This window comes from Meleagris gallopavo, chromosome 5 (assembly GCF_000146605.3).
Source record: "Meleagris gallopavo isolate NT-WF06-2002-E0010 breed Aviagen turkey brand Nicholas breeding stock chromosome 5, Turkey_5.1, whole genome shotgun sequence".
In the NCBI taxonomy this organism is placed as follows: Eukaryota; Metazoa; Chordata; class Aves; order Galliformes; family Phasianidae; genus Meleagris; species Meleagris gallopavo.
Window position 1 is genome coordinate 14,964,918 of NC_015015.2, and position 19,096 is coordinate 14,984,013.

Consider the following 19,096-nt stretch of genomic DNA (forward strand, 5'->3'; position numbering starts at 1 on the left):
TCATCAGACTGTTCCCTGGGGTCTATGCGGAAATCAGTGATTCATGGGCAAGATGCTTGCCACGTGCCTGTGCCTCACTCCCACCTGATGTAAACCCTGAGGTGATTTCACTGTTGGAACAGCTTGTGAGAGGCAAGTGTCTGCCTGCCCTGGGTGTCTCAGAGACACTTAGAGAAGTGGTGGCAGAGCTGAGGCTGCACAACGCATGGCTGGCATTTGCAGCCTGCCAGCAGTGACTTCAGAGCTGAACGTGGGGAGGCTGGTATGGTCCAGTCTTATAGATACAGTGGAACCTCCATCTTGACACACATGTATTGCTCTACCCTCAGCATTCAGTGTAAGAGTGGGTTAGGTGAGAAGTACACCATGAAGCGTATTTACTGTCTGAAATTTCCCTGTGTCCTGAGACATGAGTTTGCAGGCACTGCTATTCCCTTCTCTGACTGTGATGCTAGGATCCCTGAGGCAGCAGAGTCTCAAGGTCTTGCAGTCTGGCCCAGCTGTATGCTCACGCATGGCTGCTGTCTGCCATCACTTTAATATCTAACACATCCTGTGTTCAGGGAACCATGTCCCGTGCTTTATTGGAGAGAGCTGACTCCAACAGGCTTCCTTTGTCTCAGTGTGTAGTGGTTTATTGAGCATGTAAGTACTGGGCATTTTGAGTAATTGAATTTGCTGGGAACTCGTGTTTAGCTGCTCTGGTGTTTCAATCAGTGCTGCTTCCAGATTCCAGGAATTCCCTCTGGGAACAGAAGGGTGAGTGGAAAAAACCCCGCAATTTTGAAGCATGCTCAGCCAACAGGTTTTAGTGTCACTGAGAAGTACGAGCTCATGTCTCTGTGCCACATGTTGCTCTGCCAGCCCACTGAGCCACGTGGCTGCCAGTGTTCTGCTGGGCTCACGTGTCTTTTCCCCCAGCAGTGGGTCTGGAAATGGCTTTGTGGATCTGTAGCTGGCCACGTTTCTGCCATGCTCTGTCCCACGTAACAGGAGCAGGTGACATGCCACGAACCTCTCATTAGATGTGTATCTGATTACAGCACTGGGAACCACTTGCCAGCAAACCCGCTGCCTTGAATGCCAGCCGGCCCTGATCAAAGTCTGTTCACATGGAGCATTCGGTGCTAAACGGGTCCTTGTCAGCAGTGGTTTGTCCTGGTGCTGTGTGCTGCCTTTCTCTCCTACCCCATATGTACAGCAAGGGCTGAGCTTTGCCTTGCAGCAGAGCTCTCTGCATGCTTGGGGTGGACAGCCTTATCGCACAGTGACATGCTAATTGCCTGGTTGCACTGATGAGCACATTCTTTCCTCTTTCCCTCCCCTGGAGTTATCCCAGGACTAAGACATCTGCTTCTTGTCTCCTACAGTTTACCTGCCAAGCTGATCAATGGAGGGATAGCTGGGCTGATTGGGGTCACCTGTGTATTTCCCATTGACTTGGCAAAAACTCGCCTGCAGAACCAGCAGAATGGCCAGCGGATGTATACCAGCATGTGAGTACTGTGTGAATGGGCAGCTTGCTACTGGGCTTTCAGCAGGGCATCCTTCTACGTTGTTACTTCTTTCAGGTGAGCTCAGCATTTCTAGGAACCGGATTGTCCCCAGAAAGCTAGGGGACAATCTCAAAGCAAGCCGTTCTAAAACAAGCAAAGTGTCTGTTCTGGCTGCTGAGCCCTGCAGGTGAGATCTGCTGAGGGCGCATCTGTTTGTGTCCCTTTCTTGGGAGCAGTGTGTTCTCTGCTCATCAGCGCCGGTCAAAAGGGCAGAGAAGGCTCAGCAGAGAAAGCCTGATTTGTTTCTCTGCTAGGCCACAACCAAGTGCTTGGGGAAATCTCTGGCTCTTCCATTTCCTTCGCTGTCATACTGGAGGTAACAATCCCTTCCTTTGCTGTGTGCTTTAAAAAGGGCACAATCACCTATTCCTGCTCTTGAACACTGCAGTGCAGTCCTTCTGAAACATCACAGGTTGACACACACTGTAGTTTCCCATCAGTCCTTTGTCCAAAAAACTGTGTTGCAAGCTTTAGGAAGGAAGGCACAAGTGTATCCAGCCCACCTGTGCTTTGCATGTCTGCTGTGGGAGTATGAGCTGTACTTAGCATGAGATGCTTTCTCTTATGGTACAGAGACAAGCCTTAGTTTTTAAAAAAATTTCTGTATCATTGAGGAACAAAAGAGGGCTGGGACTGAAGGCAGTGTGCGTGTCCTGTCCTCCTGCTTCTTTGTTCAGAAGCCGTGCTGCCTGCTGCCTGCTCTTCTACACTGGTTATACTTCCCATCCCTGCCCAGGTGAATTTGAAGAAGAGGGGCAACAGGAAGGAAGCACTCTGTGTTGAGTGTTTCAGTCTGTGGGCCTCTTACTCTAGCTGCTGATGTGTAATTATGCGTGAATTTGGCTGTAGGCAACAAGCACCAGACTGGTGCTCCCCTTGACAGTTACAGCGCTCTCTGCTCCCTGTGCTGTCAGGATGCAGCCTCATGTCTTGCCTTGCCTCTCGTTCCTTCTGTGTCCCACACCCTGAGTTGCTGGCTGGTGGCAGGCAGCAGCAACTGAAGAGCCTCATCCCACAGCATTGAGCAGAATCAGAATCACAGAATCAAAGAATCACAGAATCATAGGGGTTGAAAGGGACCTCCAGGGATCATCGAGTCCAACCCCCCTGCCAAAGCAGGTTCCTTACACCAGATCACACAAGTAGGCATCCGGGCAGGTCTTGAATATCTCCAGAGAAGGAGACTCCACAACCTCCCTGGGCAGCCTGTTCCAGTGCTCCGTCACCCTCACCGTAAAGAAGTTCTTGTGCACATTTGTGCGGAACTTCCTATGCTGCAGTTTCTGGCCATTTCCCCTTGTCCTGTCTCCACACACTGCCACTCTGCCCCCCACACCTTAGATATTTATAGACCTGGATTAGGTCCCCTCTCAGCCGCCTTTTCTCAAGGCTAAACAGACCCAGTTCGCTTAGCCTTTCTTCACAGGGGAGATGCTCCAGGCCCTTCACCATCTTTGTGGCCCTCCGCTGGACTCTTTCCAAGAGATCCCTGTCTTTTTTGTACTGGGGAGCCCAGAACTGGACACAGTACTCCAGATGAGGCCTTACCAGGGCAGAGTAGAGGGGGAGGATCACCTCCCTCGACCTGCTGGCCACACTCTTTTTAATGCACCCCAGAATGCCATTGGCCTTTTTGGCCACGAGGGCACACTGCTGGCTCATGGCCAACCTGTCGTCCACCAGGACACCCAGGTCCCTCTCTGCAGAGCTCCTCTCCAGCAGCTCATCCCCCAGCCTGTACCGGTGCATGCAGTTATTCCTCCCTAGATGCAAGACTGTGCACTTGCTTTTGTTAAATGTCATCTGGTTTTTAAATGCCCAGCTCTCCAGCCTGTCCAAGTCTCGCTGAATGGCAGCACAGCCTTCAGGTATGTCAACCAATCCTCCCAACTTCGTATCATCAGCAAACTTGCTGAGGGTGGCCACTATCCGCTCATCAAGGTCATTGATGAAGATGCTGAACAAGACCGGACCCAGCACCGACCCCTGAGGAACACTGCCAGTTACAGGACTCCAACCAGACTCTGCACGACCAACGACGACCCTCTGTGCTCTGCCAGTCAGCCAGTTCTCAACCCACCTCACTGTCCACTCATCTATCCCACACTTCCTCAGCTTTGTTATAAGGATGTCGTAGGAGACAGTATCAAATGCCTTTTGGAAATCAAGGTAGACTACATCCACTGCTCTCCCGCCATCCACCCAGCCAGTGACAACATCGTAGAAGGCTACCAGGTTGGTCAAGCATAACGTCCCCCTAGTGAACCCATGCTGACTACTCCTCTTTTTCTTCCAGTTGTCTGGAGATGGCATCCAGCACAATCTGTTCCATCACCTTTCCAGGGTGAGGCTGACTGGCCTGTAATTACCTGGATCTTCCTTCTTGCCCTTTTTGAAGACTGGAGTGACATTGGCTATCCTCCAGTCTTCAGGCACCTCCCCATTCTCCAAGACCTCTCAAAGATGACAGAGAGTGGTTCAGCAGTCACCTCTGCCAGCTTCCTCAGCACCTGTACCTGTACCCCTATCGGGTCCCATGGATTTATGAACATTGGTGCTCTCAGACTTCCCTGACTAAAGGGTAGTCTTCCATTCCCTAGACCCTCTCACTAACCTTCAGGGTGTTGGGATTCCTGAGGGAGAGCTTTCTCACTGAAGACAGAAGCAAAGAAGGCATTCAGTATCTCCGCCTTCTCAGTATTACCAGAACACCCCCCTCACTTAGTAGGGGAGCCACATTCTCCCTAGTCTTCCTTTTACTGTTAACATACTTCTAAAAGCCTTTTTTACTATCCTTTATCGTCCATGACAACATTCCAGTCACACAAGCTGTCCCACTACGTCTCTGATTGCAATGAGATCGTGGCTGTGCGACCGCACGCAGATCTCCAACTCTTCCTGCTTATTTCCCATTTTGTGCACATTAGTGTACAGACACTTTAGGGAAGCAGCATCCCCCTGTCACTCTCCATCCCTTTGAACTCCACCCTCATCACCCATGAAGCTCTGTTTTGAGCCTCAAACTACCTGCTCAACCTCAGTGGCTCTCATTTTGTCCCCTTCCCCCTTCTTACCTAGTTTAAACACCTTTCACTGAGTCCTGCCAGTTCCTGGGCTAGGATCCTTTTACCCCTTGCAGACATGTGAGTTCCATCTGCAGCCGTCATGCCAGGTGCCGAGTAAATTGCTCCATAGGTAAAAAAAACAAAATTCTTGTGCCTGCACCAACCTCTAAGCCATTTATTTATGAGGAGGGTTTTTTTGATTCTCTCAGTGTCCTTTCCCACCACTCAAGGGATAGGAGAGAAAACCACCTGCATGCCCGCTCCATCAAGTACCCTCCTCAGTCCCTTGAAGTCATTTTTGATAGCCCTCAGGCTTCTCCCAGCAGCAGCATCACTGCTGACCTGAACTACCAATAAGGGATAGTAATCAGATAGGTGACTAAGACCAGGAAGTTTTTTAGAGATATCCCTGACCTGTGCCCTAGGGAGGCAGCACACTTTCCTCCGAGTGGGGTCAGGCCGACATATTGGGCCCTCAGTTCCTTTTAGAAGGGAGTCACCTACGATTATCACCCTTCTTTCTTTATTGGAGGAGGCAGTCTTCAAGTGTGGAGCCAACCGCCTCTCCTTAGAAAAGATTGTCCCTCCACCTCATTCTCAGCCACCTCATCCTCCAGTTTCAGGGTTTCAAACTTATTACATAGAGGCTCCTGAGGAACTGAGGTAGGTCGGGATGGGCGCCGCCTGCGTCGCTGGGGTGGGACCTGCTGCCATTCCTCCTCTCTTCTCAAGTTGGCTCTCTCGGTTTGACCACGGCAAGGGGAGAGGAAGAGCAGGATGGAAGATTTGTAGGCACCAACCTTGGGAGCACATGGCAGTATGCCTTAGCTCTGGAGGGGCTCAGGAGGAGAGAGACTTTTAATCCCCAGCAGCCAACTGCAGATCTGCTCTGTAACCATGGTCGGCTGGGGGATGAAACACTGTTAAGGAATACAGTGGAGTTACCTCATGTTTCTGAGCTGACTCCTTTCAAGACAAAGCCTGAATGTGAATGAGTAATGTGGAAGACATTGCTCTGACATGTGGAAAGAGTCTTTTGGGGGCCCAGAGGCCAGCAGGTACAAGGAACTAACAGGGATAACACATCCAGATAACATCAGGCTGTCCAGTGTACCGCCTTGACAAGCAAGGGAATGGCACTGAGAGGATGCTGTTCCCAAGCATGTAGCATGTCCTCAGCAGTACCCTTAAGATAGGTGCATATTGGGAGGGCTTATCTATGCTCCCCAGCTGTAGGGGCTTGTTTTTCAGGAAATACTGCGTGCCCTTTGATACCACATCTCAGAGGTGTCTGCTGAGCCCTCGGGAAGCCAAAGAATTCATTTAAAACTTCAGCTTTTTTATTTTAAGACACCGTGTGTTGCTTCTGCTCTGCTCAAGAAACCTTTAGCATTAGGGAATGTAGGATGGTTTGATTTATTATATAAATCTTCCCTTGAGAGAGTCAAAGATGCTTTGGAGCAGGCCTGGAGTATGGAAAGAGCTGGGCTTTTGACTGTGTGCCCCATGCACTGTTCTGTATAATTCTAGCTGTGGCTCCTGGCACCCTTTTTCAGGGCAGAGGAAGTAAGGCAGGCATGGCCTTGGCTTCATTGCCCTTTGCAGCAGCTCGAGGGGAGGGGAGTGAGGTGCAGGGCTCACAGTGATGCAGCAGGACTGTATGAGTGTGGTGCGGAGGCAGCTCTTCCCATTCCCCTCTGCTGTGGCTTGTTCAAAGCAGCGCTGCTGACTTGGGGAAAATGCCTTGTCTCAGCATCACACTGGAAGAGCTTGATGAGGATACGGAAGAAGGACAGTGTCCAAAGGGGTGGAGGAGTCATGGCACAGGGGCATAGTAAAGCAGAGAGTCTCACTGCCTTGGTTTGGCTGCACTGCAGGTGGGCTCTTTGCAAATGTATTACCCTAAAAACTACCTTGGCCAAAGAAGCCAAAAAGACCTCAAGGAAAGCCTGCATTTCCTTCTCTTCCACCTCAGCACTACTGCAGAGCAGACATGAAGCTTCCTCTTTATGTTGCCCAGTCTCTCAGAAACATATTCCTGTTTTCAGCTACACTTCCCTTATAACTGCTTTAAAGAGCCTTTTGGCTCCTTACTGATGTACACATGCATGCACACTTTTCCCTTCCAGTACAACCACAGCAAGCACCTGCCCCTCCCCAGAGACTTCAGAGCAACCTTGAGCCAGCAGCTGAGTTTTGTGCTTCCTGGACTGTGCGTGCTTGTGTTCAAAAGGCTCCAAGCAATTCCGGCACTCTGCAGAGCTTTTAGATCTAAAGAAAATGCAGCGAAAACGAAGGAGGTGACAGCTTTCTGACAGGAGCTGACTTTGGTGGCACTTGATGCTCCCTCCTCAGGCTTGAGCCCGAGCACTGCTGCTGCTGCTGGGGGAGGCAGAGTGTTAAAAGTCAGCGATGGGAGCTGAGTGGGAGGCCACAGATGACTGAGCGATCAGGTCACCTCGTCGTTTGTGTGCCTTGTGTCAAATTTCATGGAGTAAGTCGAGCGTTGGGCGGGTTAGACCCCCCTCCTTGCTTCCCTTTCCAGAGCTGGATTTAAAAGCATGTGCACGGGGAGCTGATTGTTGGAGCATCGCATGCTCATTCTCCACTGGGGACCCTGGATAAACAGCCCTCACAGTGACATTTTTCCCTTTTGTGTTTCTAGAAAGCAGACAGCATGTGCGGGGCGAGCTGGGGGTTTCAAAGCCCCTGTGAATTAGGGGCTGAAGTCGGACTCAGCCGGAACAATGGCGCATTCAGCGGCTGACGTTTTTCCCCTCCCGGCTGGGGGTTTTGCTGACATTGTAAATGAAAACCACTCCAAGAGATTAGTTTTGTTTCCTCTGCTCCCACCCACCTTTGAGCTGCTGTGGTTTATCTCTCTCTGTTTCGTTTGCAGGTCTGACTGCCTCATTAAAACTATTCGTTCGGAAGGCTACTTTGGCATGTACAGAGGTAAGAAGGGCTGAGGCAGGCTCCTCTAACTCTGTATGGCTTTGCTCTGCAAGCACTGGTGTGTATGCGTGGGAGGAGAAGCCTGTGTACTCTGGCTTGTAGTGCAATACCTTAGCAATACCCACAGATGTTGACAGCTACAGCAGCGTGTGAAAGTAAACTGCTCCATGCCAGGTGTCTGCTCAGCAATCCACCATCTGGGACTCGAGTCCTCCCACGCCTATTCTGGTGTTCAGCCGTTCACCAAAGGTCATCTTTACTTGCAGTTTATATGGAACTGCTGTCCCTGGACTGTAGGTGTGCACTTCCTACCTTGGGCACCATAACTTTCATCAGAGGGGTAGTTGCAAAGGTCTCAAAGAGTCTTAGTTTATTGTTGCTAATTGAATTTATGTCAGAGCCTGTGCCAGTGCCATCAGGCCTGTTTGGAGCTGTAAAAAAAAATAATTAGGATGGTTCATGATGGAACACCAGCTGTTCTGACACTGTGTGCTAACCTGCTAGAAATCTCCTGGCTCTGTGTTTTAGGCTGTCCATTGTAGCAATGAGTTCTTCTGTTGATATTTTTTCTAGTTTTAATGCGGAATTCTTGAAAGTTTTTAAACATTTCAGAGAGAGAATTGCAGGCCAAATTCTGATTTTCAATCATAGTAAAGGAAAACATGGAATTACAGCCTTGGCTGTCAACACAGTCCAGCTGGCATAGTTGATGCTGAACTCTAGTTCATGTTATATACTGGTAATCAATTGCCTGAATGTGCAGTTTTTATCTCTGAGATAAATAGCGTGTTCAGATAGCGTTCTTTGTGATGCTCATTCATTGATAAAGCCTCATTAAAAGGCAGCATTGTTTAAATGAGTCCTTGCTTCTTTCTCAAGCGAGAGTCTGGAGATGCTGGCTCCTTGCTATTGGCAGAGGCAGCAGCTCCTGCCAATCCCTCCATAGTTCCTAAGGAAGCGCAGTCTCTGTGGCCATCCATTGTTGGAACAACAGCTGGCTGCCAAGGCGGTGTCTCTTGCCAAACTTGCTGGTGGGCGTTTTGGGGGAGTGAGATGGATGCTGGGGATGGATTGGCTGCTTTATTTCAGCTCTTCTGGGGGCAGGCAACAGGGCAAATAGCCCTGAGGAATCCTGGTGAGCTCCGTGCTCAGTGCTAGCAGCAACACGTTCCCCTTGCCTTTTTCCAGAAGCTGCTCCTGTATTCCTAGCCAGGAATGATGCATGCCTTAACTTTGGCCATAAATATCCATTGGCAGGCAGCTTCCTGGGGAGCAGAGGGAAGAAGTTGATCCTGGGAACTCAGACAGGAGATTGTAGGGCTGTCAGGGACCTTGAGAGAGACTGCAATCCTGGAAAGGACAGGGATATGCACCTCCAGGCCACATTTCCTTCCCAAGCAGATATCTCAAAGAAGGACAGAGGGTTTTCGATAGTTCTTTCTTTTCCCACCTGTTGTGTAGGAGCAGTGATGAGTCCAGATGACTTGCTCTATTTCCCACTAACCTCATTACCTCCATTTCAGAACTGATAATGGCTTAAACTTGTCCCCTCCAATTACTGAATGAGGAGCTGAGTTTGGATAAAGGTTGTGTGAACAGCTGCAGCCCCTTCCTGAAATTCATAGATGTGTCAGTATGACCAGGATGCTAAAATGAGTCTTCCAAGTACAGCGGTCCTTTTCTCTGTACCTCAGTTGTGGGAGCTGATATTAGAAGCCCTTTCCTCCTTCTCAGTGAGAGATGAGACAGTAAAATACATCCAAGACTTGTAAAAAGCATAAGTAATTTTCTGGGAAGAAGGTAAAAATACTGCTCAGAGTTGCAGCCGGTGGGAGATGGAAATCAGATGGTAGGGATGGATTCTTGCCCCTTCCATCTGTCCCAGCTCCACAGCAGAGGTTGTGCTATGACTCACAAGCGCTTATTTTCAGATGTTAAGCTGAAATTAGGAGGATTGTTTGTTAAGAGGCTAGAGCGGCAGCTGCTGTGTCCCATGGTGGTCACAAGCATATTGATCATCCCTGCAGGATACTTGTCCTCTGTCAGAGGACAGAAAGGGTCTGCTTGGGCTCAGCCTTCCCCACTGCGTGACTTCAGGCCTTTCTCATGAACCAAAGCTCACTGGTGCAGACAGAAGAGAGGCTTGAGCCTGCAGGCTACTTTTCATCTTGTTAGATTTTATGGGCAGCACGTGACACACTCCCAGCTCCATATTGGTGACCCACAGTGAAAATTCTGGTGCATGTGACAATCTCAGTGTTTCTTTCAAATTCTTCCCTACAGGTGTTCTTGGCTTTGTTTGGCTGAGAAATAAGAGGATTTTCTCAAGTTCTTTCTCCATAATGTCTAGGTAGCAGCAGTGCCTCAAAGCTGAGTGGTGTTGTATCTCCCTGCCTGTGCTAAGGGATGTCTGTGGGCTGCCTTCAGATGTGATGTCAAGCAAATGAATTCATAATTCATAGTGCCCTGGGCTTCTGGACTGTCTGGACACCAATGGGAGGAGACTCTGGGCAGAAGCCCTTTCCAATCCCTGGTACAAGCCATCCAGAAGTCACCTACAGATCCCAGCACGTGTCCTGGAAAGTCCCACTGCTATTTGTAGAACAGACATTTAACCTAGCTGGCAGGAGCCATAGGCCTGGACCAGGCTGGAGAAATGCCCTTTGCTGTTGATGACGTTTGGAGTTTAGCTGCACCTTGTTTGATGTATATTCTTAGCACGATGTTACAGTAGTGTGTCAGCCTTCCCTGGCCTCTGTTAATAATATCTCCCACGTCACCCCCATTCACACACTGCCTGCCAAAATTACCCCAGACTGCCGGGGCCGTGCCAAGTTTTCCGGACTTCAGTGTACCCTATTAATCTTTGGGATAGTTTTGTTTATGTTGCCCTGGTTCTACCTATTCACTGCCCAGCTTCCTCAACTTTGGTTTGATTCTGATGTCTTTGGTGAGGAGCTGCCTCCGTTTTCTGGCATGAGAAAACACCAGCTTATTTTTCCATGAGATGACCCAACAAAGTGGGATATGCCCTCCTTCTCTTTTTGTAAATCAGCTTGGTTGCTTAGGGTTCATAAGCAAGAGTGCTAATGCTGCACTGGGGTCAGAAGTAGAGTGATTCAGTCCTCTGTTATGTAGGCTGTTGTTGGTATATAAGAACTTCTATGAAAAATGTGTTTAATAACAAAACTTAACAATTTAGCTGGCAAACAGCTAACTGTTTCTGCCTCTAACAACTTGATTTCAATCTTTGTGGTTCTTCCCTACTTTTCCAAACACTTTTTTTTTTTTAATTAATGATTACAATTTATTTTGCATTCTAGTCACCTGCCATTGCTTCAGATACGTGCAGCATTGCCTATAGGCTACAATTAGCTTTAATTAGGGAAATACAGTCGTTGGCATAGCTAGAATTGAAGAGCTGCAAGGTTTTTGTAACAAGGTAGAAAACACCATGGAAAGCATCCAGCCAGCAGCTGAAGTATCTCATTTCTCCTCCACCAGTGATTTGAAGCTGTTATGGATTATTGAGGACAGGGATTATCCATTCTCTGCTAAGCAGCTTTGCTGAAAATATCAAAGATGTAGGAAAAAAACAGACTGGTTAACTTTCGCCTATCTTTTGCATGTTTTATTTCCCTCCATTTTATTTGCAGTCGGGGGAGAAATTGATGTGAAAGCCTCCATGGTTCCTGGAGGATGTCAGGACATGTCAACGCTTATATTTTTCCCTGATGTTTTGGGTTTATATTTCTTTCTTTTGAGAAACCCTTTGTGCATCTATTAGAATACCAAATTCTTCTTCTTCTTCTCCTTTTTTTTTTTTCCCCGCAAGGAAAAGGTGATTTATGCTGTCTCAGTACTCTACAGGCAATTACTTCCTTACTGTTACGAGCAATGCTGAGGTTGTCTTCCACTTGGCACTTGATGAAATGTTTTGCAAGTAGCCACTTCACTTGAAAATCAGGCTGTGTGGATTCACAAAACGTGAATGTTGCTGACAGAGAGAGAAAAATGTGTCAGGCTGTCCTGCCAAGGCTGTCTATTTCTGATGGGGACTTCCCGTGTGATGGAGATGCGTCCTTGAGCAAGGGAAGCAGATTCAAGGATTCCCGTGTCCCGGTCCCAGCTGTGATGCCATTCCACTTCCTAATCTGAAGAATGTCCCCTGTTTTTTTCCACATCTTATTTATGGGTTCTGTAATCATGTTTGGAAGGAGGGAGGCAGAAGCTCATCCTCAGGAGCAGAGAGCTGAGTTGACTTTCCTTAGGTCTGTTGAGCCCTTACACTTCCTGTTAAGTTGAGCTCATCCCTCCTGAAAACAAGGCCCCTAGATCTTCAAAGGTTAGTGAGTGCAGGCTTGTTTTCTCTTTGGAAACCTGAGTTTTGGGATGAGTTGTTTTGATCCCCACAGCGGGCCTAAATGCGAATGTGTACCCTGGCAAAGGCAAGTTTGTATTTAGTCTTGCAAAGGTATTTAGACTGTTTGAAGGTATCAAGTTAAGCTCCCCTGAAGGGCTTGGAGCTGAATGTAGAGGCTGGGAAATCTTACGGCTATCTACTGGAGGACTTTCTGAACTGTAACGTTGAAAGGGAAGAGAATATTCTGGAGCAGTGATCTAATGGTGCCCAACCCAAAGTGTTCAAATGGGACCAGCCATCCCTTCAGCCTGTTAGCTCAAGGGCAGCTTGAAAGCTGCCTGCCAGCTGTTGTGTTGTGCTAATGCTTGTCCCAAGGCCCTCCAGGCCCTGCTGGCTGCTCATTGTGGCAGGCACAATGCAGGGATTTGCTGCTTTTTGCTCCTGACAAAAGAAAGTTCAGTGGGTAATGGGAGTGAGGGTTGTTTACAGCCCTGGTCCATGATAAGCAAGGCCAGCCTAGCCATGCCATGGCTTGCAATGGACAGAAAGCCAGCTCAACTGTCCTACTGAGCAACTGCTCAGAGGGTGACACCCAGTGGTGATATATAAGAGCAACCATCTAACCCCAGGAATTTGTGCAGCACTGGCTGAAGTCCCTGCAGAGGTACCGGTTGCTATCAGCCAACCTCCAGCTCTTCTGTCCTCGGTTTTGAGCTGCAGGGCGTTTCTAAATAATTCAGTTAGCTGCTTCTTCTTTCATTCTCATTCTCCAGTGGGTTTTTACCTCTCTTCCTTTCTAGGCGCTGCAGTGAACCTGACTCTAGTGACACCAGAAAAGGCTATCAAACTGGCAGCCAATGACTTCTTCCGGCATCACCTCTCCAAAGATGGGTGAGTAAAGGATGCAGACCGTAAGTATTTAACTTAAAAGACACTAGCACTTGGGATGAGGCTGCTGGGGTGTCTGGGTAAAGGTGTAATGTGGTGGTATGATAACTGGAACATTAGTTGACCTTGAACTGTTCAGCCAGTGATTACATTTGAGCTAAAGAAGTAACGTCTAAAACTGGAAGTGAAAAGCTCTTCACTGGATGACTGGTTTTTATCCAAGCTTCTAAAAATAGTCCTAGCTCTTGGCCAAGGTTAACAGATCCAGACTTCGTAAGCAGCGTATTTTAGAGGAACCCAACAGCACTGATGGCTGCTCAGACAGCTGCTGGGAGGAGCCTTGTCCTCAGCATCCCGTTGGATGCTGCTGACTTCTTTCTGGCTTTTCAGTGACTGTAGCTTGAACAGATGGTGACTCAAGTTGTGTAGACCCCAAACTTTAGCACTCTCTTGTTCTTGAAAATAATTTCAGAGAGCTGAGAAGAGGTGATGAATGAACCTCAGTTTGGCAAAGGGCACTGGCGATGTAAATGCCAAATGAGGAAGATTATCTGTTTAGTTTGAGAGGTTGGGTTAATGTGAACTCAATGCCGGTAAAAAGCGCTGGTATGGCAGTTGTATGGAGCCAGACCTTAGATATTTTGGCTCCATACATTGGCTGTTTTCACCAGAATATTTCTCTTGTAATTCAGGGGACACTCGTGTCTCCCTTCAAGATCAAGACATCTCTCCAGAGATGGACAGTGAAGAGTCTAGCAAGGGCAGTGTTTTCAGTAGTTAGAAAGCAACCTGCCTACAATAAAATCCCAGTTCTTAACTCTTACCCCAGCAGTTCACCTTGCTGCAAACGCAAAGTTCTGGCACAATTACTTGGTTTAACAGCTTCCTGTAACATGCCATGCCAAAACATAGTGGCTCAACAACGTCAGTGTAATCTGCAGATTTACACAGGTTGTGGATCTGAGCCTTTCCTGCACCTATTTTTTTGTTCTTTTTAAGTAGCACTTAATGTATGTCTGTGTGACTCATCGTCTGTCTCTTCAAATAATGTCTCTCTGTACTCTGCACAGAAGGTGGGAGGTGATGATGTCCTCATTGCTTCTTCCAAGTGATGGGTCTCATCCCTGCAGCATACAGCACAGCGAGCCCTGATGTACTGCTGCAGCCTAGCTCTTTGCCACCATCTATGAAGTGAAGACTTAATATGTTGAGTCTCAATATGAAGCATTTTTTCTCCTTCAGAGGAAAAGAAAGGTTGGGCCTTGGTTAGTTGGCAAGTGAACTAGACATCAGATGGTGTTGAATGAACAAAATCTGGTCAGCTCTGCTTGTAGACATAGCTTGAATAAGTTGGACAGAACCTTACTGTTCTTATAGACAGTTTAAGATATTTCTAACTAGAGATGTCATTCCAAGATGCAGTGGGAAAGAAGGTGTCTTGCAGGTTGGCTGTGGTTGGTATAGGCCCTGAAACTGGGATCCAACTGGAAGGTATTGTACATGCTGTGACCTTGCTGAAAAGGCTAAAGGTTACCAGGAAGCATGAGGACCCTTGAAACTGTGGGACAGTTGCTTATTTTGAGATCCTTCTTCTGCTTGCAAGGAAGTTGCAGGCATGGGGATGGTGAAAGTAACCTGTTGGAGAGGTTGTGCCCAGCCATGCTCTGGTGGCTGTGTGCCACCTTCCTGCTGGCAGTTCCTAGGATCTCTTCCCATGTGCAGCACACGTGACAAAACTATTTCACTGGGTGACGGAGCTGGATGTCTGCCAGGGAGTTGCTTTGCTCTTGGTCCCACTTTCCAGGCTCTTTGCAGACTTCTCCCTTGAGATGCTTCTGTCCCCTTCTCCCTGGCTGTTATTGATAGAAGACAGGGCAGGAGTCTTCTAGACTTGTAGTCTTCTATTTAACGTTGAATGCCTTCATTGCTAAGCTGCTGGCACTTACCTTGAAATGTGTTTTTTATCAGTTCCTTGTTTTACAAAACGTGCATATTTTATCAGTATTTGTTGACCAAAATTGCTGAGTCTGGCTTCCACTTGAGCTTCGAAGAAGCATTTTGTGGACAGGAGAAAATGTGGCAAATGGCCCGAAATAGCTTCAAGATACTCAGCAACTTCTAGTAAGCTGTCTTTTTTTTTTTTCCTCTTTGAAAAAACTTTATGTTGAAATGAACCTGCTTTTAAACTGCTAGAAGAAGAATGTGGCATAAAGCCTGTTTCCAAAAGGCCAGATGGAAAACAACACAAATGATGTAGGAAGTTCCTGGCTGCAAATTGCTGGAAGACTATTTTGGGGCTGTATCAGTGCAGGTTTGTGCTAGACTCTTCTTTTTTTTTCCTCTTCCTGGCTGCACTCATGGATGCTTCAGGAGTTGACATCGGGGCTGTAGGAGCTCAGATGGGACTTTATGCCTTTATTGGTGCTCCTGTCCCCCTGAGCCTGGAGAATTCTGCTCCTGCAGGTCTCTCCACTCTGGGGCCAACTTGGGTGGGCGCTACCCCTACTGCAGTGCTTTCCCACTCCCTTTTGTTACAAGAGAAGCGTGCTCAGAGGATAGGAGGCTTAATTTCTGCTTCTTTTCCTGTTTCTATTTTCACATTGACCCCAGTGGCAGACTGCTGATAACACTTCTTGTTTCCAGAAGAAACAAAACTTATTGTGCTGGTCTTCACATGCCATCTCATTTAGGAACAAGGAGGCCTGTGAGTACTGGAAACCCCCTTAAAAACGTGGCATTGTCCTGTGATTATTTTGCCTTTAGAGTCCCTGCAGTTTCCAGGCCAACAAGCAGAAGTGGGGATCTGCAGAAGCATCTTCTTGCAGGTCTTCATTGCTGTGCCTCTGGGAAAGCAGGATGTGAGAAGGGAAGCTTCTTCCCTTTACGCTACAGGGAACTGACGAGATTTTTCTCTGAATTTCTGAAGCTGGATGGATTAAGAAGCCCATAAACTCAGAGATGCTGTTAAAACAGCAGCAGCTTTGTCATCCGGAGCAGAGAATGTGAGAGCGAGAGTCACTGGAGCTAAGTAAAGCACTTGGGTATGAAGCACACGGGCATGAAGCTAAGAAAGCAATGTAAATTGGTAGTACACCTGCATGCATTTAAAGTACAATGATGTTTTTTAGGTGCTCTGTATGTGTGGACTCTTTCATAGGTGCAAGTGTTGCCTATAACGCTTTTTGTCCTCTTTGAATTTGGGTGATAAGTGCTTCCTAAAAGCTGGTCCCTGTAAAGTGTCTTCATGTTTATCTCCAGAGCATTTAGTGCCAGATAGCTGCTGTTTGCTACGTAGTTGCCAGGTTTGGTTCTTGGCTAAGTGCTCTGCCTTGGCTCCAGTAAAAAGTGTCTGATGTCTTCTTATAAAAGATATTTCTTAATCTTAAAAACTCTGCAGTATCCCTGGATGAGTTTCCTGCTGTTCATCCTCCTCCTCGAAGCCTGTCATTATGTTATTCTCTTACCACTCCCATCATCTTTACCTGCATTTTATTTGCTGTTCTGGAGCAAAGGCTGGCGATGTGCTGACTGAGCAGCTCGGGTTCCTACTTAAACCAGTGTGGTTGCACTAATTGTTCCTTTGCTGATGCCAGCAAATTTTCTTCCTTTCTTCCCCCCTTCTTTTCTAGCTTTGGTTGGAGAAGAGAAATAGCTGACTGTAATCCCAGAGGCAAACACGACACTTTTCCTGCTCTTCCATGTAGATGTGGAGACTGGAGCTTATTCTCCATTGCCTTGCTGGATGGGCTCTTCCCTTCATCCTCTCCTCTTTCAGGCTGTCCTAAAATACTCAGACTATCTCTTTTGTGGCACCTGGATAAGCAGCAGTTGTATGGCCTGGGTGATCCTTAAGCTGCAAGGTGCACATAGACTGTGAAGAGAGGCTTTTGGTTTAGGAAGGAGGGTTGCTGCCATTATTTGTGTTGCTGAGCTTCTGTGTCACCTTGCACACACTCATACAATCATAGAGTTATTAAGGTTGGAAACGACCTCCAAGATCACCAAGTCCAACCACAACCCACCCCCACCATGCCCACTGACCACGTCCCTCAGTGCCACATCTTCATTGTTCTTGAACACCTCCAGAGACGGTGACTCCACCACTCCCTGGGCAACCCGTGCCACTGCATCACCACTTTCTGACAAGAAATTTAATGGGCCAGTTCTCTCCTGTTGTTATCTGCTGGATGTCCAGATACTTCCTTAATGCAGATAACCTGCATCCAGCCCACTGAGACTTGTGGGTGGGAGAAAGAGCAAATTCAGAGTTGATAATCTCACTGTCTCTTCAGGAATAACTGTCTTTGAGGTCCTTTTATTTAGCATACAGCAGCACAGAGAGTTATGGTGGATTGAAGTCATAGCCACCAAAGGTCAGCCAGAAGGTAAGGTCACTTTCAGCTGTTAATCCAGGGGGAGCTGGAGGTGGATTGTTTAATCACAGCAGGAGCCTCTGGAAGGAAAATGGCCCTTGTTGTTTCCCTTCCTGCTATTTACTTTGTTAGAAACCAACTGACTGTCTTTGATTTGAACTCTTAGGGAGCTTTGTGCAACCTGTTGGGTGGACTGACCAAAGGCAGAGGTTATTTTATGAGCGAGGAAGGTGATGTCCAAGCTGGGAAGAGGAACATCTTGGTTCCTACAATATGGCTTTGTTATGGATGTTTCCTTAGGTCAGACTTTTCCTGCCTTTAGGAATCTTGTCACACCTGTTGTGGAACGTTTGGGGTCCTTCCCCCAGCACTGGCATCTCCTACACAGCCAAGATTTTTCAGAAACTTTTGAAAAAGATCAATATCAGTATAACAATGCTTTCAGAGGCTGTAACTGTGGGCTGCTGCATGGCTCTAAAAAAGCCCTTTGTAAATCTTTAGTTCCTGCTTTTTGACTTTGCTTTATTGTTCAGCTCTACTTTGAAACTCCATTCTATATAGAACGTGAAACTTCTTCCTTACTCCCTTTTAACATTGTTGACTTGTCACTAATTATGTGTATATCAGTTACTAAGAAAGAAAGGAAAAAAAAAGGAGTGACTGATTTCCATCGGTGCAGAATTTGGGATATTTGTTATATTTAACACACTCCTGCTGTGATGAAAGATTGTTCTGACACTTGTTGGACCAAGTCCTTGTAAGGACTGTGGCTTTTGAAGTTAGGATGTTCCAGTGTTCAGACCAGTGAGGATAAGGCCTGTGGTGCCTTGAAGTTGAAACTCCTGCTGTCATCTAGACATGATCCATTTTCCAACTCATTTTATGTGCAGACTAGCAAAGTTTTGTGATGGAAGTTTGACCTTTGGATGGTAAATTTTAAGCCTCCTGACAAAAGATTTGCTTTTCTTGGTGTGCTTTTATTTCCTGGACTCCCCTCAGGTTCCCAAGAGATGCAAACTGAAAGCCCTCATTCTACATATTTTTGATGTACCTGTTTAACATCTCACTAAAATACACCCACACACAGAAACCTCTGCTGAGTTGTACTGCTGGGGCTCCATGGAGCTCAATCAAGGTGGGCTGATTGGTGTGTGCTGGGGTAATGCCCCACAGATGAACACACAGGGCATCTCCCTGAGCTTTTGAACCGAGCATCAAAGCAATCTCGCTGGGTGAAAGCCAAGTGTGTGATTCTGGGTTGCTGCAGGGCTCTTGCTGAGGCAAGAGATGCTCTGCTGGGTTGTGGGGGACTGGTAGCTGGCTTCTGTACGTGTCTAGTCCTCCCACTGCTGGCCTAAGGGCTGTGCAGCCATGCTTCTGCCCGCGTTTCATCCACAGGAGAATTTGGAAAGGTAATACTATGCAGTGTTTCTTCCTTCAGTCCCAGTGGAGAGCTCTATATTTAGCCATCATAATCTCTGTTGTGGCTTTGTGCCTCTAATCCCTGCCTGCTCTGATACCCAGCCTAGAGAAGATGAGAGGCAGAGAAATGGGCGCGCTGACGTGGCAGGCAAGCAGGATTAGGGCAGTCCCACTGTGACCCGGGGTGCCCTGCGGCCGGTGGGCAGGTGGGGAGTGGGCAGAGTCATGTGCCCAGCTGGGAGATGCTCAGCTGGGGGAAGCTGAGCAAATCCCCAGCACTGCCTGCTGCTCAGCACGTGCTGCGATGGCTCCCAGCAGCAATTAATGCTCCATTCATTGCACTCAGACCTGCAATTGCCTATTGCTGCAGCAGCTGGGCTGTGAGAAGGTGAAAGTACTCACTGTGTTTAAAACAACAAAAAAAGGGGCTGTTTCCCCTTAGCTGTATGATCTCTCACTGTCTTTTTTTTTTTT

At 47.6% G+C, this 19,096-nt stretch overlaps 1 protein-coding gene across 5 annotated transcripts in view; it reads left to right on the forward strand.

Annotated features, from left to right (window-relative positions):
• The window catches only part of SLC25A22 (solute carrier family 25 member 22), a 37,304-nt gene that overhangs the window by 14,189 nt on the left and 4,019 nt on the right, over positions 1 to 19,096 (forward strand). For all 5 annotated transcript variants that reach the window (XM_019615432.2, XM_010711149.3, XM_010711150.3 and 2 more), the window contains 3 exons: positions 1,371 to 1,496; positions 7,521 to 7,576; positions 12,740 to 12,830. In XM_019615432.2, coding sequence (XP_019470977.1) covers positions 1,371 to 1,496; positions 7,521 to 7,576; positions 12,740 to 12,830 — 273 coding nt within the window. The remainder of the gene's footprint in view (positions 1 to 1,370; positions 1,497 to 7,520; positions 7,577 to 12,739; positions 12,831 to 19,096) is intronic.